The following is a 20,120-nucleotide window of genomic DNA, read 5'->3' on the forward strand; positions in this document are numbered from 1 at the left end:
AAAGCATTAACAGCTAGAAAATACCTAACTTTTGTTAGGCACTTACTGTGTGCTCTATGCTGTACTTAGTACTTTAAATGCATTTCTTGTTTATATACCAAGCCATAAATTCAGTAGCATTATCTCCATTTTACAAGGATTGAGAAAACACAGATTTGACCAGTAGTGTCACAGAATTAGTAAATCATGGAGTCAGAATTTGAACCCAGATGACTTACTTTTTTCCAAAACCAGCAGTCATGTTTACGTGTACTTGTTCTTGTATTGTTATTAAATATATCTTCTACTTTCTATTTTAAAATTTAGTATCTGGCCAGGCGTGGCTCACACCTGTAATCCCAGCACTTTGGGAGGCCAAGGCAGGTAGATCACTTGAGGTCAGGAGTTTGAGACTAGCCTGGCCAACATGGCAAAACCCGTCCCTACTAAAGATACCAAAATTAGGCTGGGTACGGTGGCATATACCTGTAATCCCAGCTACTCGGGAGGCTGAGGGAGGAGAATCGCTTGAACCCAGGAGGTGGAGGTTGTAGTGAGTTGAAATTGTGCCACTGCACTCCAGCCTGGGCAACAGAGCAATACTCTGTCTCAAGAAATAAATAAATAAATAAAAATACAAAAATTAGCTGGGCTTGGTGGTGGGTGCCTGTAATCCTTGCTACTAGGAGGCTGAAGCAGGAGAATTGCTTGATCCTGGGAGGTGGAGGTTGCAGTGAGCCGAGATCGTGCCACTGCACTGCAGCCTGGGCAACAGAGCAAGACTCTGCCTTAAAAAATAAGTAAATAAAGGCCAGGCGCGGTGGCTCAAGCCTGTAATCCCAGCACTTTGGGAGGCCGAGACGGGCGGATCATGAGGTCAGGAGATTGAGATCATCCTGGCGAACATGGTGAAACCCCATCTCTACTAAAAAATACAAAAAACTAGCAGGATGAGGTGGCGGGCGCCTGTAGTTCCAGCTACTCCGGAGGCTGAGGCAGGAGAATGGCGTAAACCTGGGAGGCGGAGCTTGCAGTGAGCTGAGATCCGGCCACTGCACTCCAGCCTGGGCGACAGAGCCAGACTCCGTCTCAAAAAAAAAAAAAAAAAAGTAAATAAAATAAAATTCGGTATTTCGTTTGATTCTTAGAGTAATCCTGTGAGGTAAATAGGTTTTATTCTAGTTTTACTGATGATATATTTGAAAGTTGATCAATACATATGATGTTCCCACAGCCATAAATGGTAGCATTGGAACTTGAACCCAGGTCTCCACATTTTAGCTGTCTTTCTTCAGCTTCATTCTACTTCCACAACTGCAGCTTTCTTACCTGCCAAAGAGAAGAACATGTTTATCCACTACTGTCATGAGAAAAGCTAGTTGTAAAACTTAGGAACTTCTAGGATGGCCTGTTGTTTCACTGTCATCTCTCTATCAGGTATGTTCGCATGCTGGGGGCACTTTACATGAGGCTGACAGGCACTGCAATTGATTGCTATAAGTACTTGGAGCCTTTGTACAATGACTATCGAAAAATCAAGAGCCAGAACCGAAATGGGGGTGAGTATGGTGCTAAGTCTCCTGATTGTCATTTTTAAGCCAATTTTTATTTCACCAGTACGTCTACCTCTGCATTGTCATAGACAGTGTGAATGCTCCTCTTCATCTACATTGTTACTGTCTTTATGCAAGTTTTCCCTTGTCCCTCACGGGAGTTTTCAGTCTGACTACTAGCTTCGTGTTGGCCTTACCCAGCCTGCCTCTGTCTGCCTCCCTTTCCAAGTGCATCTTATGTTAATCCCTGCCTTGCATCATATGCCCCCTTTACATGCGCTCCATCCCAAAAGATCTAGCTGCAGAATGGCTTCCCCATAAAAACCTTCCCCAGCCCTCTCAGACAAAGTTTTCCATATTTTATGTCTTCACAGTTCTTTCTACTGGCCTCTCCTCTAGCACTGTACTTCACACTGCAGCATATAGACTTAAGTGTACTCATTTTTATACAGGAATCCCACTGAAAAATAAGCATATCCGAGAGAGGCAGCTCCATACCATCTACAAAGAGATTACTTAATGTGTTAAGGAGGGATTCCAGGTATTGCAGTCAAAGCCTTTTCTCACTTGGTGTCATAACAGAAGATAGGAACATTTACCTTTCACTCCTACTTGTATCATTAAACAGTAGAAGGTTAAGAATTTGGGGCCAAGCACGGTGTCTCACACCTCTAATCCCAGCACTTTTGGAGGCCAAGGTGGGCAGATCACTTCAGGTCAGGAGTTTGAGACTAGCCTCACCAATATGGTGAAATCCTGTCTCTACTAAAACTACCAAAATTAGCAGGGTGTGGTGGTGCACACCTGTAATCCCAGCTACTCAGGAGGCTGAGGCAGGAGAAGCGCTTGAACTGGGAGGCGGAGGTTGCAGTGAGCCAAGATTGCACCACTGTATTCCAGCCTGGGCAACAGAGCAAGACTCCATCTTAAAAAAAAAGAATTTAGTATTATACTTTAAACTTATTCATTCATTGAATACATACATATTAAGTGCCATTGACATGTCACATACTGTGCTATGTGGTATAAATGCCATGGTGAACAAGATGGACGTGGTCATGGCCATGATGGAGTTATTTATTTATTATTTTATTATGTAAAACTAAGAATTTCTCAACCTGTTGACATTTTACGTCATATAATTTTTGTGTGAGGATTGGCTTGTGCATCGTAGAATGAGTAGCAGTATCTCTAGCCTCTACCCACTAGATGTAAGTAATATCTCCTTCTAAGTAGGAGGATGGGCATGTGCCCAAAATTGTCCATGGTCGAGAACCCCAGAAGTAAGGTAATGTTTACCATGGAAGCTCTCAAAAGCTGTATATATATATATACACACACACACACACACACACACATACACATTTTATATATATAATTTATGTATATGCGTAATTTCTTTTTTTTTTTTTTTGAGACAGAGTCTTGCTCTGTTGCCCAGGCTGGAGTACAGTGGTATGGTCTTAGTTCACTGCAACCTCTGCCTCCACTGCCTCTACGTCAAATTATTGTCCTGCCTCAGCCTCTTGAGTAGCTGGGATTATAGGTGCCCACCACCATGCCCAGCTAATTTTTGTATTTTTAGTAGAGATGGGGTTTCGCCATGTTGGCCAGGCCTGTCTTGAACTCCTGACCTCAAGTGATCCACCTGCCTTGGCCTCCCAAAGTGCTGGGATTACAGGTGTGAGCCACCACTCCTGGCCAGTTCTCAAAAGCTATTACTCCATGTGCCATATAAGATACATGTTCTAAATTTAGAAACATTGCAGGTTCAGATGAGAAATTATATTTGAATTATATGATCTCTTCAAGATCACCCCTACATAATTCAGGACTGTTTGTGCTTGCTTTTGTGTTTGTCTCTTCCTAACTGGGACATCTTCATTCATCCCTTAATCTCTTCTAAAGATGCCTAGTGCATAGATGTCCTGATATGAGGTTTTAACACTTCTTTTACTTTTTGGCATCTAAATCTGTTATTTCCAGGTTGTTTGAGCTAATGACTTTTTCTTGCAGAGTTTGAATTGATGCATGTTGATGAGTTTATTGATGAACTATTGCACAGTGAGAGAGTCTGTGATATCATTCTGCCCCGGCTACAGGTAAGAAATAAAAGTCTCTTACCACAGTCACCCTTCTCCTTCTAGACAGGCAGACAGACAAACACATACACACAGCTTAAACACTGAAGCCTGTGGATCTTATGGGTCCTCTTAATAAACAGTCTTCCTGTCTGGGAGAAAGATAGTGGATTGGGAGTGAGAGGAAAATAGATAAAATATTTGAAGGGTAGGGCTTTAAAAGTGAATAGTTTAAAACAAGGAAACTTTGTTTTTCCCTATCCTTTTGTAGTTCACGTGCATGTGTGAGTTGTGCCTCCCTCAAACCTTGTTACAACATCAGCACATTACTCGTCTATCATGAAAAAAAATTTATTCAGGATGTTATATCAAGGGTATTGTAGCTAGAGTGGGTAGGGATTTTTTAACTTCATGAACAGTTTTTTTCAAACTAGTCTTCATGTAAAAAGCCAGGACATAAAACAGATAAAGATAGGGCGGGAGACTGAACCCTTAATTCCTTAAACTTGGCTTTACCATCCTGCTTCCCTTTCCTAGTGGTAAACGATTATCCATGAGACATCTTTTCAGGAAATGAGTGTGATACATCTCTCCTGTTCTATATTGGCACTGTAGGGCATGTAGCGGAAAGAATGAGATTGTAAATTTGAAAACCTACTTTGAGGGCCCAATTCTCATAGCAATGTCTTGCTCTGTTGCCCAGGCTGGTCTTAAACTCCTGGGTTCAAGGGATCTTCCCACCTCAGTCTCCCAAGGAGCTGGGACCACAGGCACATGCCACTACATTTAGCCATTTGGCATTTTTAAAATCAGCTTTGCCTCTCTGATCTTTAGCCACTCAAATAAACATTAGTAAGCCATATCCCAGATTAAAATGGAACCAGTTCAAAATGCATGAATCTCAACAGCTCCTGAGATCCTGGGTCTTCTGGAGATTTGGTGCTACTCTAGGGCTAGGCCTCTTCTGGTGGAACTATCAGCCATGAACTTATTAGCCCTTGGATTTTCTCTGTGTACAAAGCGCTTACTTTGGGTTCTAGGCTATACCTATACTGATCAATACTCACATGACTTTAGAGTGTAATATACAGGGAATAGAGCCAATAGAAAATGAAGATGTTCTCTTCAGGTTTGTATTTATAGGACAACTTTAGTTTATAGATTCCAAGTCTATTAAACTTGTTATGAAAAGCTTGAACTGTCTTTGAAATGGTCTCAGCTGTTGCTCCTTGGAATCCTGAAGCCCAGTGTTGAGGTTTCAAGAAATAGGGGAATGACAGCAACCCCTAACTCTCATTATGTTCTCTGTAGAAACGCTATGTATTAGAGGAAGCTGAGCAACTGGAGCCTCGAGTTAGTGCTCTGGAAGAGGACATGGATGATGTGGAGTCCAGTGAAGAGGAAGAAGAGGAGGATGAGAAGGTCAGGCACCTGAGACTTTCAGGGTTGTAGGGGAGGGAGTAATAGAAAATGGGAATTTTTTTTGTTTTTATACTTTAATTTTTAACTCTGTTGGCCAGGTGTGGTCGCTCACGCCTGTAATCCTAGCACTTTGGGAGGCCAAGGCAGGTGGATCACCAGAGGTCAGGGGTTCAAGACCAGCCTGGCCAACATGGTGGTGAAACCTCATCTCTACTAAAAATACAAAAATTAGCCGGCGTGGTGGCGGGTGCCTCTAATCCCAGCTACCCAGGAGGCTGAGGCAGGAGAATCACTTGAACCTGGGCAGCGGGGGTTGCAGTGAGCCAAGATCGCATCAGTGCGCTCCAGCCTGGGCGAAAGTGAGACTCCATCTCAAAAAATAATTTTTTTTAACTCTAACCAAGAACAATATTTCCTTATTAAAAGCACCTCAGCTCTGCCATATACTAGTGGTATAATCTTACGCAAATTAGTTTTCTCCTATGTAAAGTGAGGTTAATGATACTTTTTTCCTCAAGTCTGTTGAAAGTATTAAATAAGATTATAAATTTAAAGCCCTTAGCAGAGTATTGCACATTATAATTGCCTAATAAATGGTGGCAGCTGTTAAATACTTGGAAAGAAATAAAACTTTTCATAATTGTACCTATCCTAAGGAATAAGCCTTGTTTAGGAGGGGGAAAATGTCAACCGCATAGGCATGTTCTTTCAATACTAGTTGCAGTGCTGAAAAGTTGAAAACAACCAAGCCTGCCCAGTTGTTTCAGGAAGCAGTCAAAACTTTTTTTTTTGAGATAGGGTCTTCCTCTGTTGCCCAGGCTGAGGTGCAATGGCACAATCTTGGTTCACTGCATCCTCGGCCTCCCAGGCTCAAGCAATCCTCCCACCTCAGCCTCCCAAGTAGCTGGAACTACAGACACGTGACAGCACACCTGGCTAATTTGTGTATTTGTTTTGTAGAGATGGGATTTCACCACGTTGCCCAGGCTGCAGATAAACTAAACACACACACATACACACACACCGGTCTGTTTCTGTTCCCTCTCTCTTCTGTGAGTTATTTTGGCTGTCTTATATAGCTCATAATAAGTTTTGTTAGTTAATAGGGTAAGTGCCTCCTTATTTGTAGTCAGGTTACTGTGCTTTAAAGTCACTTGGAGATGGACTTTGGGACAAGATGGGGTGTGAAGTATAATTAGTGTTCCTAGATGGCTCTTTATAAGCCTGTGCCTTTCAGTGACCCAATCATCTTGTTTCCAGTTGGAAAGAGTGCCATCACCTGATCACCGCCGGAGAAGCTACCGAGACTTGGACAAGCCCCGTCGCTCTCCCACACTGCGCTACAGGAGGAGTAGAAGCCGGTCTCCCAGAAGGTAAACCCTAGTCATTGGCCTTTTCCCAGGAGATTTTGAGCACTGTAGCCTAGAAGTTTGGATTTTAGAGAAGGAAAAATGCCAGCCTATGGAGAATGTTTGCCCAGTATATTAGTTATCTATTGCTGCAAAACAGCCACATGTCAAACCTCACTGGCAGAAAACAATAACCATTTGTTTCATTCACAAGTCTGCAGTCAGTGATTTAAGCAGAGCTTGGATCGACAGTTTTTTAAGTACCTGTTCTGTTGTCTGCTCTCTACTGGCTGGTATGGAATTGCCTTAGCTTGCATGACAGGGGAAATTTCTCTTCCCTGTGTCATCGTCCAGCAGGCTAAGTTGGGTATATTCTCATGGTAGTGGCAGAACTCAAGAGCAAACAAACCCAGTCATGCAAATGTTTTTCCACTATCTGCTTTTATCATATTTGCAAATATCCCATTAGCCAAAGCAAGTCACGTGGCCAGTCCTAAAGTTAGAATGGGAGGGTGCTAGAGTTACATGACAAAAGACATGGATACAGAGAAGGGTGATACAGAGAAGGGTGAAGGATAAGACTGGGGCCATTTTTGCAATCTACAATATCCAGTGCACCAACCTAGGCTTTCTTCTTCCTTTCTGTTATAGGCGGAGTCGATCTCCCAAAAGGAGAAGGTAGGCCTTCAGTCGTTTGTGATGAAGGATAGAGCTTTGGGGAGGGAGTGGTAGTATTGGTGTTGTATGTATATTGCTAACCAGATCTGGTAGTCTGACCAGTCTTTTCTATAGCCCCTCCCCCCGCCGAGAAAGGCATCGGAGCAAGAGTCCAAGACGTCACCGCAGCAGGTCCCGAGATCGGCGGCACAGATCCCGTTCCAAGTCCCCAGGTAGAGCATGTGGGCCTTTTGCCACAGGTTGTCTTAACAAAGAAATGGAAAAGGAGCAGTTAAGCCTCTTGCAGTACAGGAGTGCCTGACTGTACTGCTTAACAGAAAAGGAGATGGACATAGAATTTGAAAATTAAGGTTCACAGCTTGACTGCCACTTATAAGCTTTGCTGATAAGGTTGGCTTCAGTTTTTTCATCTGAAATTATAGGAATAAGATCTAATATAATAGTGAAAACCCAATATGATGTTTGTGAAATTAGCCATGAAGCCCTTGAATGTATATGTATTTGAACTGGTTTCATTACTCCTTTCTTTTGCTCCCTCTTCCTCCACTAATTCAGAGTTGCTTCCACTAAGAGGTGTCCGCTGCATAGGCCAAAAAAATATTAAGCCAATGGCAGGTATTAGGGGAGGTGAGAGTGAGAGTTTAATAAGAGAAGGGTAGGATCTCATACAATGGCCTTTTCTTCCCCAGGTCATCACCGTAGTCACAGACACAGGAGCCACTCAAAGTCTCCTGAAAGGTAATGAATTGACTTCTATTTTAACTTTATTCAGAAATAGTCCCAATTACAACTAATTGGACCTGAAATTTTCTTGTTTTGTTGGGGGATGTTAGGAATTCTCCTTCATTACAAGACAAAATTGGTCTATTGCTTTGAGAATTACTGGGGTTAGGTAACTTTTTTTTCTTTTTTGTGAAAACTGAGTTTTGTGCTTGTCTCCCAGGCTGGAGTGCAGTGGCATGAACTTGGCTCACTGCAGTCACTGCAGCCTCTGCCTCTCGGGTTCAAGCGAGATACCTGTTTTGTTTTGTTTTGCTTTACAGGATTGCACCTTTGGATAATGGATGAGGTTTGGGCTCAGAAAACATGGGGTTTAGTCCCAAGTTTTAAAACTTAACAGTTGAGTGACCTGGGACAAGTCACTTTCATTATTGATAAGATTTCATTAGAAACCCCCATGTGCCATATACTGTTGGGTGCATCCCCCCCCCCCTTTTTTTTTTTTTGAGATGGAGTCTTGCTGTGTCAACGAAGCTGGAGTGCAGTGGCGCAATCTTGGCTCACTGCAAGCTCCACCTCCTGGATTCATGCCATTCTCCTGCCTCAGCCTCCCGAGTAGCTGGGACTACAGGTGCCCGCCACCTCGCCCGGCTAGCTTTTTGTATTTTTTTGGTAGAGACGGGGTTTCACCGTGTTAGCCAGGATGGTCTCGATCTCCTGACCTCGTGATCCGCCCGTCTCGGCCTCCCAAAGTGCTGGGATTACAGGCTTGAGCCACCGCGCCCGGCCTGGTTAGCAGTTTTGAAAGAACAGAATGCATTCAACTGTAAGGCTTCCTCTGGATCATTAAAGCCAGTTTCATCCAACAGTTCAACAGAGCGGCACTTAATACCCTTTATACAGCCCATTTTTTCTTAGTTTCATTTGTTCTTGCCCACAAGCTTGAAATCCAGGTTAAGGTATCCAGCCTTTATCATATAAGCATTGACATTATTCAGGCCTAGTCAGTAGCAGTAGGGTAACAGGATTGAAAAAGATTTGATGGAGAGGAAAGTATCTATCTAATATTAGTCATGGTTTTGACCTAAATTGCTAGACAGTAGTGCCATTCACAAAGTCAGAAAATACCGCAGGAGGAGACAGCTTTTAGAAGGGCAGAGAATTAGGGAATTGTGGTAGTAATGAAAATGATGCATTCAGTTTAACAAGTTTGAGCTTTGGTATTGCTAAAAACAAAAGCCCATAAAGTTGGAGATGGGGACCAGAATTTAACATAGCGATCTAGGCCAGAATTGACAATGTTTAAGTAATTGTGGAATCTGTCAATAAGACTTTCTAAAGTATTTATATATATCAGAAATGCACACAACAGAACCACAGGCAACACCAACACTGGTGACAGGAAGAAGTAGAAGTCACCTATTGAAAACTGGAATGGCCCATTCAGAAAGACAGGAGAATTAGGAGAGGTGAAAGCAGCCAAGGGTCAAGAATGCAGAAGCAAAGGAAGGACTAAAAAGCCTCCATGGACATTGATAATCAAGAGATTATTAAGATCTTTGTTAGAAGCATTCCTTTACCTGTACTTAACTACCTTAAAAAGAGAAAAGTCAATGACGTCCTGCAACTATAGTCCCAGTAGGAACTGTGAAGACCAGCTGCCCTGCAGGATCCAGTTTTTCTTGGGAGGTTGTATCTGGTCATAAGGTAAACATTCTATACATTCTATTGCCTGCTCCTGAACTGAAAGACTTCTGCAGCAGTATTAAAGCATTTTTTAATCTTATTTGAGCTTTCATATTCTTCAGTGATTCCTTTCATAATACCTGAGTTAATAAAAGTGGTCTTAAAGAGCTCTTACGGTTTCTGATACAACCTTTTAGGATTAAATATAAGCATCTCTATGTAAATGTATTATAGTGTCCTAGCAGTTATTTCTTTATGAAAGTGATCTAGGTAGAAAGAAATGTCTTCTGGCTAAATGACCCATGGACCAACCAAGCTGTCATCCAATACACTCTTAAAATAAAACTTTATCTTAAAATATGTTTTAAGTAAAAATAAACCCACACACAAAGCCCAACAAATTTTAGTAATAAACCTCCCTAAACAAACGTGAAATAAAACATACTTGTTTAGACATATGGTAAAATGTGGACCAAAACTGAGGTATCACAGCCAACCAACAGCAGGAAGGAGAACATCCCTATTCTTTAATTAGAAGGAGGTAAGAGGAAGGCATACTGAATGTCTGTAGGTATCGTTTTGATAAAATTACACAGGAGATGGAGCTTAAGGACAAACCTTGCTGTAAGGCTCTTTCTGTCATCTACGTGCTTGCCTATGGATGAAGCATTTTAAACTTTTTGACTACAGCATACATTTTAAAAACGTATTTTACATCTTTGTACACACGTATCTATATTCTGTACTGAGACAAATTTCAGGAAAGAATACTTACTATGCAAAATGAATTCTGGTATTTCCTACTTGATAACAGTTTTTAATATTGGATGCAAACCACTTAATCGATTTTACTTCCAATAATTTGAAATACACTGCCTTAAAAGCTTTGCCCTAGGGCACAATCGCTTTTTAATACTAAGAAATTAAGGGAGAGGTGTTCCAAGGGGCAAAAGAAATAATGGATTTTTGGCCGGGTGCGGCAGCTCACGCCTATTATCTCAGCACTTTGGGAGGCCAAGGAGGGCAGATCACCTGAGGTCGGGAGTTTGAGACCAGCCTAGCCAATGTGGAGAAACCCTGTCTCTACTAAAAAATACAAAATTTAGCCAGGCATGGTGGCACATGCCTGTAATGCCAGCTACTCAGGAGGCTGAGGCAGGAGAATCGCTTGAACCCAGGAGGTGGAGGTCATGGTGAGCTGAGATCGTGACATTGCACTTCAGCCTGGGCAAAAAGAGCGAAACTCCATCTCAAAAAAAAAAAAAAAAAAAAAAAGAATAGGTTTGGTGAGAGGGTCCAATATAACAACCCAACTTAAAGCTCATTCCTCTAACCTCTTCCTGTTATTCTTCAGTAGAGAATGATTAGAGAAGAATTATCACAGATTGCCTACTCCCTCAGAAAGGTTAATATGACAAATTCTCCACACATTCAAAAAAGCAGACATGAACTTTTAAACAAGCACAGAGGTTCAAAAGAGATGGAAAATAAGATTGGTGAAGTTTCAAGGCCTTACTAGAAACCAAAAAACATAAAACAGCACAGAGAAAATAGGCTGGAGGAAATAAAAAATGGAAAAGAGAAAAATATAGAATAAAATATTCTGATGGTTTAAAAAGAATCGGCTGGGCGCAATGGCTCACGCCTGTAATCCCAGCATTTTGGGAGGCTGAGGCGGGTGGATCACGAGGTCAGGAGATCGAGACCATCCTGGCTAACACGATGAAACCCCGCCTCTACTAAAAATACCAAAAAACTAGCCCGGCGTGGTGGCGGGTGCCTGTACTCCCAGCTACTCGGGAGGCTGAGGCAGGAGAATGGCGTGAACCCGGGAGGTGGAGCTTGCAGTGAGCTGAGGTCACATCTCTGCACTCCAGCCTAGGCAACAGAGCGAGACTCCGTCTCGAAAAATAAAAAGAATTAACTGGGGTCAGGATGGTCTCAGATCCTGTAACAAGAAGGCAATGAAGCAAAAGGCTCTAAAGATTTGAGAAAAAGCGTGCCAGAAATTTTACACTTTGCCAAAGTTGTCTTAAAATACAAAGGCTATAGATGTTCTCAAGTTTGTAAAAACTTGAAAGTACAAATCATGGGCCTTTGAGAAAAAAACTGCCCAATAATGAAATTCAACTAAAGAAGAAATGAATCAAATTAAGGACTTAGGAACAAAGAATCAGTAAAAGGAGTGTTAGTAAACACTTCCGAAACTTTAAAAATAATGGGCAATGATTATAAAGTCAAAATTAAATATTATGAATACTGTCTGTATAGAAATAAGTAGAGTGCTGGTTTCATCTTTCACAGCAGGAATCACAGTCTCTAATTAAAACATACATGAAGCTAGAAAAAAAAATAGCCTCTTTATTATTTTCCGTAATTGTCCTTAATTTTAGGAGGAATCTTACAAGACTAGATTCTCTTGTGGGAAAAGTGTTTTTAAATTGAGCATTTTTTCAGTTTCACACTTGTTTTCCTTTTGTTAATTTGCTGTATTAAATGTAGCATATGAGCCCACTTTTGTAAAACTATTTGTATATATGTGCCTATGTGACTAAGAGAGATGGTTGGAATGAATGAAGTTCACCAGATAGTACTTCTGTCTGGCTGATGAACTTTTGAGTGATTTTTAAACTTTGTACTTTTATATAATGCTTATTTTCTTTTTACAGTAAACATGTTAATTTCTACAAGGAAGAAATGAGTTGCTGGGAGTTGAAAGCTTTTTTATAAGCATACCAACACATTTTACATATTGTTTGCTGGAACTACAAACTGATAACCACTTTTATGAAGGGCAATTTGGCAATATATAGCAATGTAGCAGGAACTTTAGAACTTTTGATCCTTTTACCCAGTGATCCCACTTATGGAATTCACCCTAATAGAATAATTACATGTACACACAAATAGCTTTATCCCATCATTTTACACATTATATATATATATGTTTATATGAGAATAACTAGAAACAGCAAAAATGTCCATCTGTATGGAATATAAACAAATATATCACACAGTACATATTTATATTTTTAATAATCCCAATGTCAAGGGAAAATACTAATCCCCATGTTATTAAACAGAATATTTCAAAACAATTTGGTCTTAAATGTGTGTGTTCTCCCTGTATAAGATTGATAATTTTCTACTTAACGGCTCTACAATGAATCTGAACTCATAATCTACTTTGCAAACTTAAAATCTGAGCTTCTACTGTATCAATTTTAAACTACATTCTGGTTTTCGACAGAACAGTTTTGCCAATTATTGAACACTGGCAGTTACTGAAGGAGGGGCAAATGAGATGCTGAAAACTAGTATCTGTGACACTATCATATAAGTAAAACCTAGGCTATTGGTTACTAGGTTGCCAGTTAATAGTTTTTGCCAAGTGGTGTTATACTGCCTTCCTTAAGGAAGAAAGGCTGAAGGGTAGGGGCATTCTGTTATTGGAAGTTGTTTTATTTTTAATGAATATTTCAAATACAATCCTCCCCTTGGTATCTGGTGGGGGATTGGTTCCAGGACCTCCCACAGATATACCAAAATCCAAGGATGCTCAAGTCCCTGATATAAAATAGTGTAGTCTTTGCATATAACCTATGCATATCCTCCTTTATACTTTAAATCATTTCTAGATTACATATAATGCCTCATACAATGTAAATTCTGTGGGAAAAGGTGTTATACTGTATTGTTTAGGAAATAATAACAAACTATACAAGTTCAGTACAGACACAATTTTTTTAAATATCTGCAATCCGTGGTTGGTTGAATCCATAGATGCAAAACCCATGGACATGGAGGGCCTACTATATGTACAAAAGTAAAGAGAATAACAAACACCACTGTATACATCATTACCTGTTCTCCAAGATGTGGAAGGACATGAAGTACCGAATGTTAATTTAAATCTTGAATGCTCCAAGTCATTTTAACATAAATGCATACTTGGGTCAGGTATCTTGTTAACAAATGATTTAAGTCCACCACTTAATAGGATTCTGAAGGATGCTGATGCTTTAATAAGAAAAAATAGTAAATATACCTGACTTTAACTCAGGGCTGTAAATACAGCACAAATACCCTCAATCTCCTGCAATAGGTTTCAAGTGTCTTCCATGTTGCAAAATATGGAAAGGGCCCAAGCAGTCTCCTATTTTAAAGTAATATGTTATCAGAGGAAGCACAGCAAAGATAGCCCATTGTCCTTACATTTTTATCTACTTATTCTGCACATTTCCAAATAGATCCATAGCATCATTTAGCCTAAAATCCCAGGCAACTGGACAGGCTAATTAAGGGGTTAGAGAAAATTACCTCACCTCACTGCTAAAACAGCTGAAACATTATACCACCACCAACTCGAGTCTGAATTCCAATACCCAATAATAATTAATTCCAAATATTACTGGTAAATAATTATCACCTTGGCAAGTGTGCTTTCCAGGTGGAAGTATAGGATTCAAAATGAATAGAGTCTGGGCTGGGTACGGTGGCCCAACGCCTGCAATCCCAGCACTTTGGGAGGCCAAGACAGGTGACCAGCTGGACCAACGTGGTAAAACCTCGTCTCTCCCAAAAATACAAGAATTAGCCAAGTGGCACATGCCTGTAATCTCAGCTACTCAGGAGGCTGAGGCAGGAGAATCGCTCGAACCCGGAAGGCAGAGGCTGCTGTGAGCCGAGATCCCACTACTGCACTGCAGCCTGGGCGACAGAGACAGCTTCTGTCTCAAAGAAAACAACAAAAAAAGTTATCTTCCCTCCACTCTAATTGCCAATATTAGTCTCAGTGTTTTAAAACTCTCTTTCCAAATACTTTTCAATTCAGACTCCAGCATGTAAATTTGCTTTTTTGAATTTACTGCTTTGCATTTCAATTTTTATTTTCAAAGACAAATGGAAATGGCTTCTGCTTCTATCAACCTCATAACGGGTGTTGTGAACATTCAACCAAATAAAGGCCATGAAATGATACTTGAATCTCTAAAACTAAAATCTGTGAGTTAGAATGCTCTATTAATTGAAATTAAAGGAAATCTCATTACATAATATTTCCATCATCTATACGACAGATGAATTAACCAAATTTAACTCTTGTCAAAAAGATTTATTAACTTAAAATAGAAGTACTTCAAATACAGACAAAATCAACTTTCCGTTCAAGTTTGAATGTTCAATATACAAGTATGGAAAAGAAAAAAAATCTGAATCTTCATGTTGTAATTTTATTTTATTTTTTTACCTTTTAAAAAGTTTTTGGCACTACAAGGTTCTGTAAAGAATAGAAGTGACAAATTTAAAACACATGAAATTCTTTCCTAACTCTTAAGAACAATATATAAAGTCTGAAGCAACCAAAGTATGAATACAGCTAATAGAAAATAAAGAATGTAATTTTTAAAATTCTCTCTTTATACAATTCATCAAGGTTAAACAAAACATAAAATTCCCTTAAAAATAGGGTAATAAAATAGATGAAATTTGTATCACTCAATTTGGTGATACTAGTAAAAACTATAGTTCATATTTATATACAAATAATACAGTCTGTAAAAACAGTCTTAGAATTTAAATAAGCTATCTAAACGTGTTAAAATTTTAAATCAGGACCTGATTTGTTTTGCTTTCCATTAAATGTCACTTTTTCTGCTGAATGTAACTGACATTGAGGTACGGATACCCTTGAGACAGCAGGATTGGCTGGTTGCTGTGCATCGGTAGACCAGCTGAAAGAAAATGGACTCGCATTACTCCGACACGTTTCCTCTTGGTGGGTGGGGACAACGCTCTCTACACCGACGGGTGGCACATCTGTCTGTTGGATACAACACAGACAGGAAACTGAAAGGCTTGTGCCTGTTTATCTGACAACACCTTAGAATTAATTTGTAGTTAGCTTTCTTTTTTTTTCTATTTATATAATAGGAGGAGATAAAGCATGCTGCAAAACATTTGAGTGGGGAGAAAAAGGAAGAAGGGAAGGAAATACCTGTATGTGAAAAAAGGAGAGGACACGGAAGACAGAGAGGAGGAATCAAAGGGGAAAAACCCACTAGAGAAGAGTTTCAGACCTCTCCCCTCCTAAAAGGGCTTATGACTAATAATAACTTCCTTCAGTCCCAGTTCTTTGCTCAAGAGAAGAGCTCACCCAGTGTCAAGGCTCTGCCACTCTATAATACAGGGATGCCCCAGTAGTATATGGCCAGACTCAGACAATGCCCATAAGAACAAATACCTCTGAGGCAAGTAGGTTAGATAAAATGCTCCAAGTTTCTAGGAATTCTTAGTTTACAATATTCATTACCCAGTGAAAGCCACTATTAGTACTATAATAGCACCAGCAGAACATAATAAATTTTAATGTCATTCAAGTCCTACGTTTACTAAACAAATCTGATTATGTCTTCGTTCCACTAAAAACTTTTCATTAGATCCCCATTGCTCAGTAAACCAAGTCCAAACTCCATAATACGGTCTAAGCCTACCCTCTCTAGCCTTATTTTATCACCATCTTTCCCATATACCTCTGTCCTCTAGCCCTAATATTTTCTCTTCTTTTTCATTATGCCAGGCAAAACTCAGTGACTGCATATATTAATCCCTCAGCTAAGCATACTCCTCCTCCTCTCTCATCTCTAGGCAAAAAACAATCCTGCATCTCTTTCAAGATCTAGCTCAACTGTCAAAATCTTGTGATGTAATAATCTCTTAAATCCACATCCTGCTTGGATTTGCTAGGGTAATGTTAACTGATTCATCTAAACTCCTTTTCTATTTAACATGTCTGGCTTTCCTAATAAAAAGTGCATCAAGTAATGGAGATTTTGTTTTACTCTTGCTTGAGCAACAAGCACCTAGCACTATCTGACACACAGTATGATCTCTCAGTAAATGTTTACTGAATTCATGAATTTTCACTCCCAGATCCTGGCCTTCACTAAGGCTCTCTATCCCAGAAACCCACCCAAGCCTGTTAACTAATTTGTATGCCATGGTACCTTGAGTATAGAAAGGTTTGTTGGGCTGAAATCGGGCATTTCCCTGATGCATGAAGTTCTGATGCAAACCATAAGGCCACGAAGCTGGGAGAAGGGGGAAATGGGGACGCGGTGCATGTTCCCAAGGAATTGGAGGAGTCAGTCCTCGAAAGCCTGGCTCTGCATTTCAACAACAAGGGAAAAAGACATTTAAAAACATTAGTTCACTCACTGAAATATCCCTTCATTCCACAAAGATATATTCAGTACCTACCATTGGCTAAGAACTATGCTAAATGCAGAGAATACCAAACAAATTTTTTTAAAGAACAGAGCATAGGTATTTGCTCAAATTAGTCATGAGAGACATACAAGAAGATATACACACACACACACACACACACACACACACACAAACAATATGTAACAACTGCTAGTAGAACAGGCAAAATGTTCTGAAGAGAGGGCTAACCCAGTCTTTGAAGGTTAGAGACAATCTTCCTAAGATGAATGACTAATTTGAGTTTTAAAAAACAAGGAAAAATTTAGGCAAAATAGGGAGGGGGGTGAAGGGCATTTTAGAGAAAAGGAGTATCATGTACAAAAGCATGAAAGCAGGAATGCACATCAAGTTTGGGGAACTGCAAAACAATCTGCAATATAGAGACAGGAGTGATGGAGGAAGTGGTAAGAGAAAAGGCGGGACAGGTAGGTGGGGATATACATTTCAAAAAACCTTAGTACATCATGCAAAGGAACTTAAGATTTTATCCTAAAGACAATGCAAACTATCCCAGAATCAATTATATCTTGGCCTGGAAGGAGATCCTATTAGAAGCTTGAGGCATTGTGGCATAATGGTTGAGCACTTAGGCTTTGAGGTCAAACAGGTTTAAGCTCAAATCTCATTTCCTAAAACTACTAAGGTTCCATTTTGAACCTCAGATTGTTATGAGGTTTAAACTGGATAACCAAAAGAAAGTAGCTTGCACAAGAGCTAGCATATAGGTAGGTACTCAAAAAATGTAAGTCCTATTCTTTTTATGGCTAACTATCCCCCCAAATCTTTCTATTTCCCTTTAAAATGTATCTTTAAGTACATTTTTTGAAGTGCAGTACCCAGTTTATATTCTGGATCATTTCTGGTGGCTTTTCTCATTCAGAGTCACTATATGCTAGGGAATAAAAGGGAATAACTGCTCTTATTCACTAAACTTTCCTAGCACGAACTCAAATGAGGAAGTACGGGATAGGAAAGAGTAGGCAGCAAAAAACCTAAAGCCCTTGTGAACTGCATTCTTGTAAGCTGAATCTTCTCAGGAGGTGAGCTAGTTGACTGTGAATTCATAAAGCCAAGCTACAACTAAGGGCTGAAGCTGAAGGGCTCAGGGTGTACAAAAATAAATTAAACCAGTATGTTCAGAATTAGGTCATAACCAAATGAGAAATGATGTTTTAACATAAAAGGGTATTTTTAAAAGATATATTCCAATTCCCTTCACCTGTTTTTCATAACCCAAAATTTCCATAAAATGAGTAATACAATCTCATTAAATTTCAAAAAAGGGGGAAAAAACCATATAATCATCTCCTTCTCTGATACAACTATGATTATTATTTTAATATATTTCCATTCAGTCCTTCCACTTTTAACACAGTGTAACTGTAGCTGTAATATCAATTATGAATTGGGTATCTATACAATGAATAAAAGTAAGTAAAGTTTATTAGATAATAATACTATATAACAGGAATAATGTATCTAATATGGCAGGTTACTAAAGAGAAAACTAAACTACTAATAGAAAATGACAGACAAAAAAACAATTTTTTGCTTCTAGAAGTTCAGTCTAATGGGTTATGCAGATGAGTAAACAGACAATTTCAGCAGAGTAAGACAAATGTTATGATATGGATATTAAGAAAATAAGGAGAACTTCCTGAAGAAAGTGATCTAAATTTAAAAATGGAAGATGAGTGAGTTAGCCAAGCTTTGAGGCAGCACAGAAGGAGGTGAGAGTGAGCAGCAGAGGTAACAGAGAGGACATTCCAAGCAGAAGGAACAACTTAAGCAACCAGGAGTAAGAGACAGTACAGTACGTTTGTGGGACATTAATTAGTTCATTGTGACTAAAACATTGAGAACAACAAGTGGCAGGGGGATGGAAGACTTGAAATTATAAAAACGGAGCAGATACATCAAAGGGCAAAACACTGGGTCTGTCTTCATGGTTCTATAACTCAGTGACTATCACAATGCATGTCATGGCATATACACAATAAACATGCTGAATGCTATAGGAGAAGGACCATGTATGCCATATATCCTTTGATCTTAGAAATCTAATTAAGTTACCATATTTTGGTACTTTTGCTCAACAAAACACCTTACTTGCTTTGTTCCAAAAGAAGCTGGAGATAGGAAAATAATGGATACTGGCAACAATTATCAATGGCAGCTAAGGCTATTAAGTAAAAATTAATGATGAACTTCATAATGGATAACGGCTGATAAAACCTAACTCACAGATCAATCTTAAGTCACTAAAATAGTAACAACCAGACATTAAGTTCCTTCTGAAGTGAGGAAACTGGAAATATATGGGACCCACCAAGCAGCATTCTTACCAAGAGAAAGAGCCTGAATCTAATCCAGTCTCTGAATCTAAATCCCAGTTTACAGGAAATACAGGGACAGAGGTACACATTAAACGATGCCACAAAGACATAATCAGCCAACTCCAGAATATGGGAAATTCTATAGTGCCTTCAAAAAATAGTTAATATTGGGGGAAAAAAAAATAGAAGCAGCAACTTTTTTATAAAGGACAGTTAAGAGATATAAAAATCAAATACACAGTTTGAATTTTGATTCAAATAAATCAATAACAGGAATACTTTTTTAGGCCGGGCACAGTGGCTCATGCCTATAAACCCAGCACTTTGGGAGGCCGAGGCAGGCGGATCATGAGGTCAAGAGATCAAGACCAGCCTGGCCAACATGGTGAATGAAACCCCATCTCTACTAAAAATACAAAAATTAGGGCCCGGCGCGGCAAGGCAGGCAGATCACTTGAGGTCAGGAGTTCGAGACCAGCTTAACCTACATAGTGAAACCCGTCTCTACTAAAATACAAAAATTAGCCGGGCATGGTGGCAGGCACCTGTAGTCCCAGCTACTTGGGAGGCTGAGGCAGGAGAATCGCTTGAACCCAGGAGGCAGAGGTTGCAGTGAGCTGACATTCCAGCCTGGGTGACACAGCAAGACTCCCTCTCAAAAAAAAAAAAAAGAGCCAGGCACAGTGGCATGCACCTGTAGTCTCAGCTATTTGGGAGTCTGAGGCAGGAGAATCGCTTGAACCCAGAAGGTGGAGGTTGCAGTGAGCCGAGATTGTGCCACTGCACTCAGCCTGGCGACAGAGTGAGACTGTCTCAATAAACTATATACCTTTTTAGAGAAACAGGAAAAAATGAACAAGGACTGGGTATTAGATGATACTAGCTATGGTAATGATCTCATGATTCTTTTTTTTTTTTTTTTTTGAGACGGAGTCTCACTCTGTCACCCAGGCTGTGGTGCAGTGGCCGGATCTAAGCTCACTGCAAGCTCCGCCTCCTGGGTTTACGCCATTCTCCTGCCTCAGCCTCCCGAGTAGTTGGGACTACAGG

The 20,120-nt window shown here is 39.9% G+C and overlaps 2 protein-coding genes across 4 annotated transcripts in view; one reads left to right on the forward strand and one right to left on the reverse strand.

The window, feature by feature from the left end:
- Window positions 1-7,804, forward strand: part of PRPF38A (pre-mRNA processing factor 38A) — a 10,464-nt gene extending 2,660 nt beyond the window's left edge. Inside the window, exons 3-9 of the mRNA XM_011926282.1 lie at window positions 1,417-1,538; window positions 3,549-3,634; window positions 4,925-5,035; window positions 6,296-6,408; window positions 7,036-7,062; window positions 7,177-7,274; window positions 7,752-7,804. Of these exons, the coding sequence (XP_011781672.1) occupies window positions 1,417-1,538; window positions 3,549-3,634; window positions 4,925-5,035; window positions 6,296-6,408; window positions 7,036-7,062; window positions 7,177-7,274; window positions 7,752-7,804 (610 nt within the window). The remainder of the gene's footprint in view (window positions 1-1,416; window positions 1,539-3,548; window positions 3,635-4,924; window positions 5,036-6,295; window positions 6,409-7,035; window positions 7,063-7,176; window positions 7,275-7,751) is intronic.
- A 6,756-nt stretch (window positions 7,805-14,560) lies between these two features.
- Window positions 14,561-20,120, reverse strand: part of ZCCHC11 (zinc finger, CCHC domain containing 11) — a 110,719-nt gene continuing 105,159 nt past the window's right edge. The window contains exons 28-29 of one of the 3 annotated variants that reach the window (XM_011926279.1): window positions 16,473-16,631; window positions 14,561-15,289 (exon numbers count right to left, since the gene is read on the reverse strand). In XM_011926279.1, the coding sequence (XP_011781669.1) occupies window positions 15,222-15,289; window positions 16,473-16,631 (227 nt within the window). In that variant the 3' untranslated portion in view covers window positions 14,561-15,221. The remainder of the gene's footprint in view (window positions 15,290-16,472; window positions 16,632-20,120) is intronic. The other 2 variants (XM_011926281.1, XM_011926280.1) reach the window with 2 other exon arrangements.

This window comes from Colobus angolensis, unplaced genomic scaffold, assembly GCF_000951035.1.
Source record: "Colobus angolensis palliatus isolate OR3802 unplaced genomic scaffold, Cang.pa_1.0 Scaffold68, whole genome shotgun sequence".
Taxonomy (NCBI): domain Eukaryota; kingdom Metazoa; phylum Chordata; class Mammalia; order Primates; family Cercopithecidae; genus Colobus; species Colobus angolensis.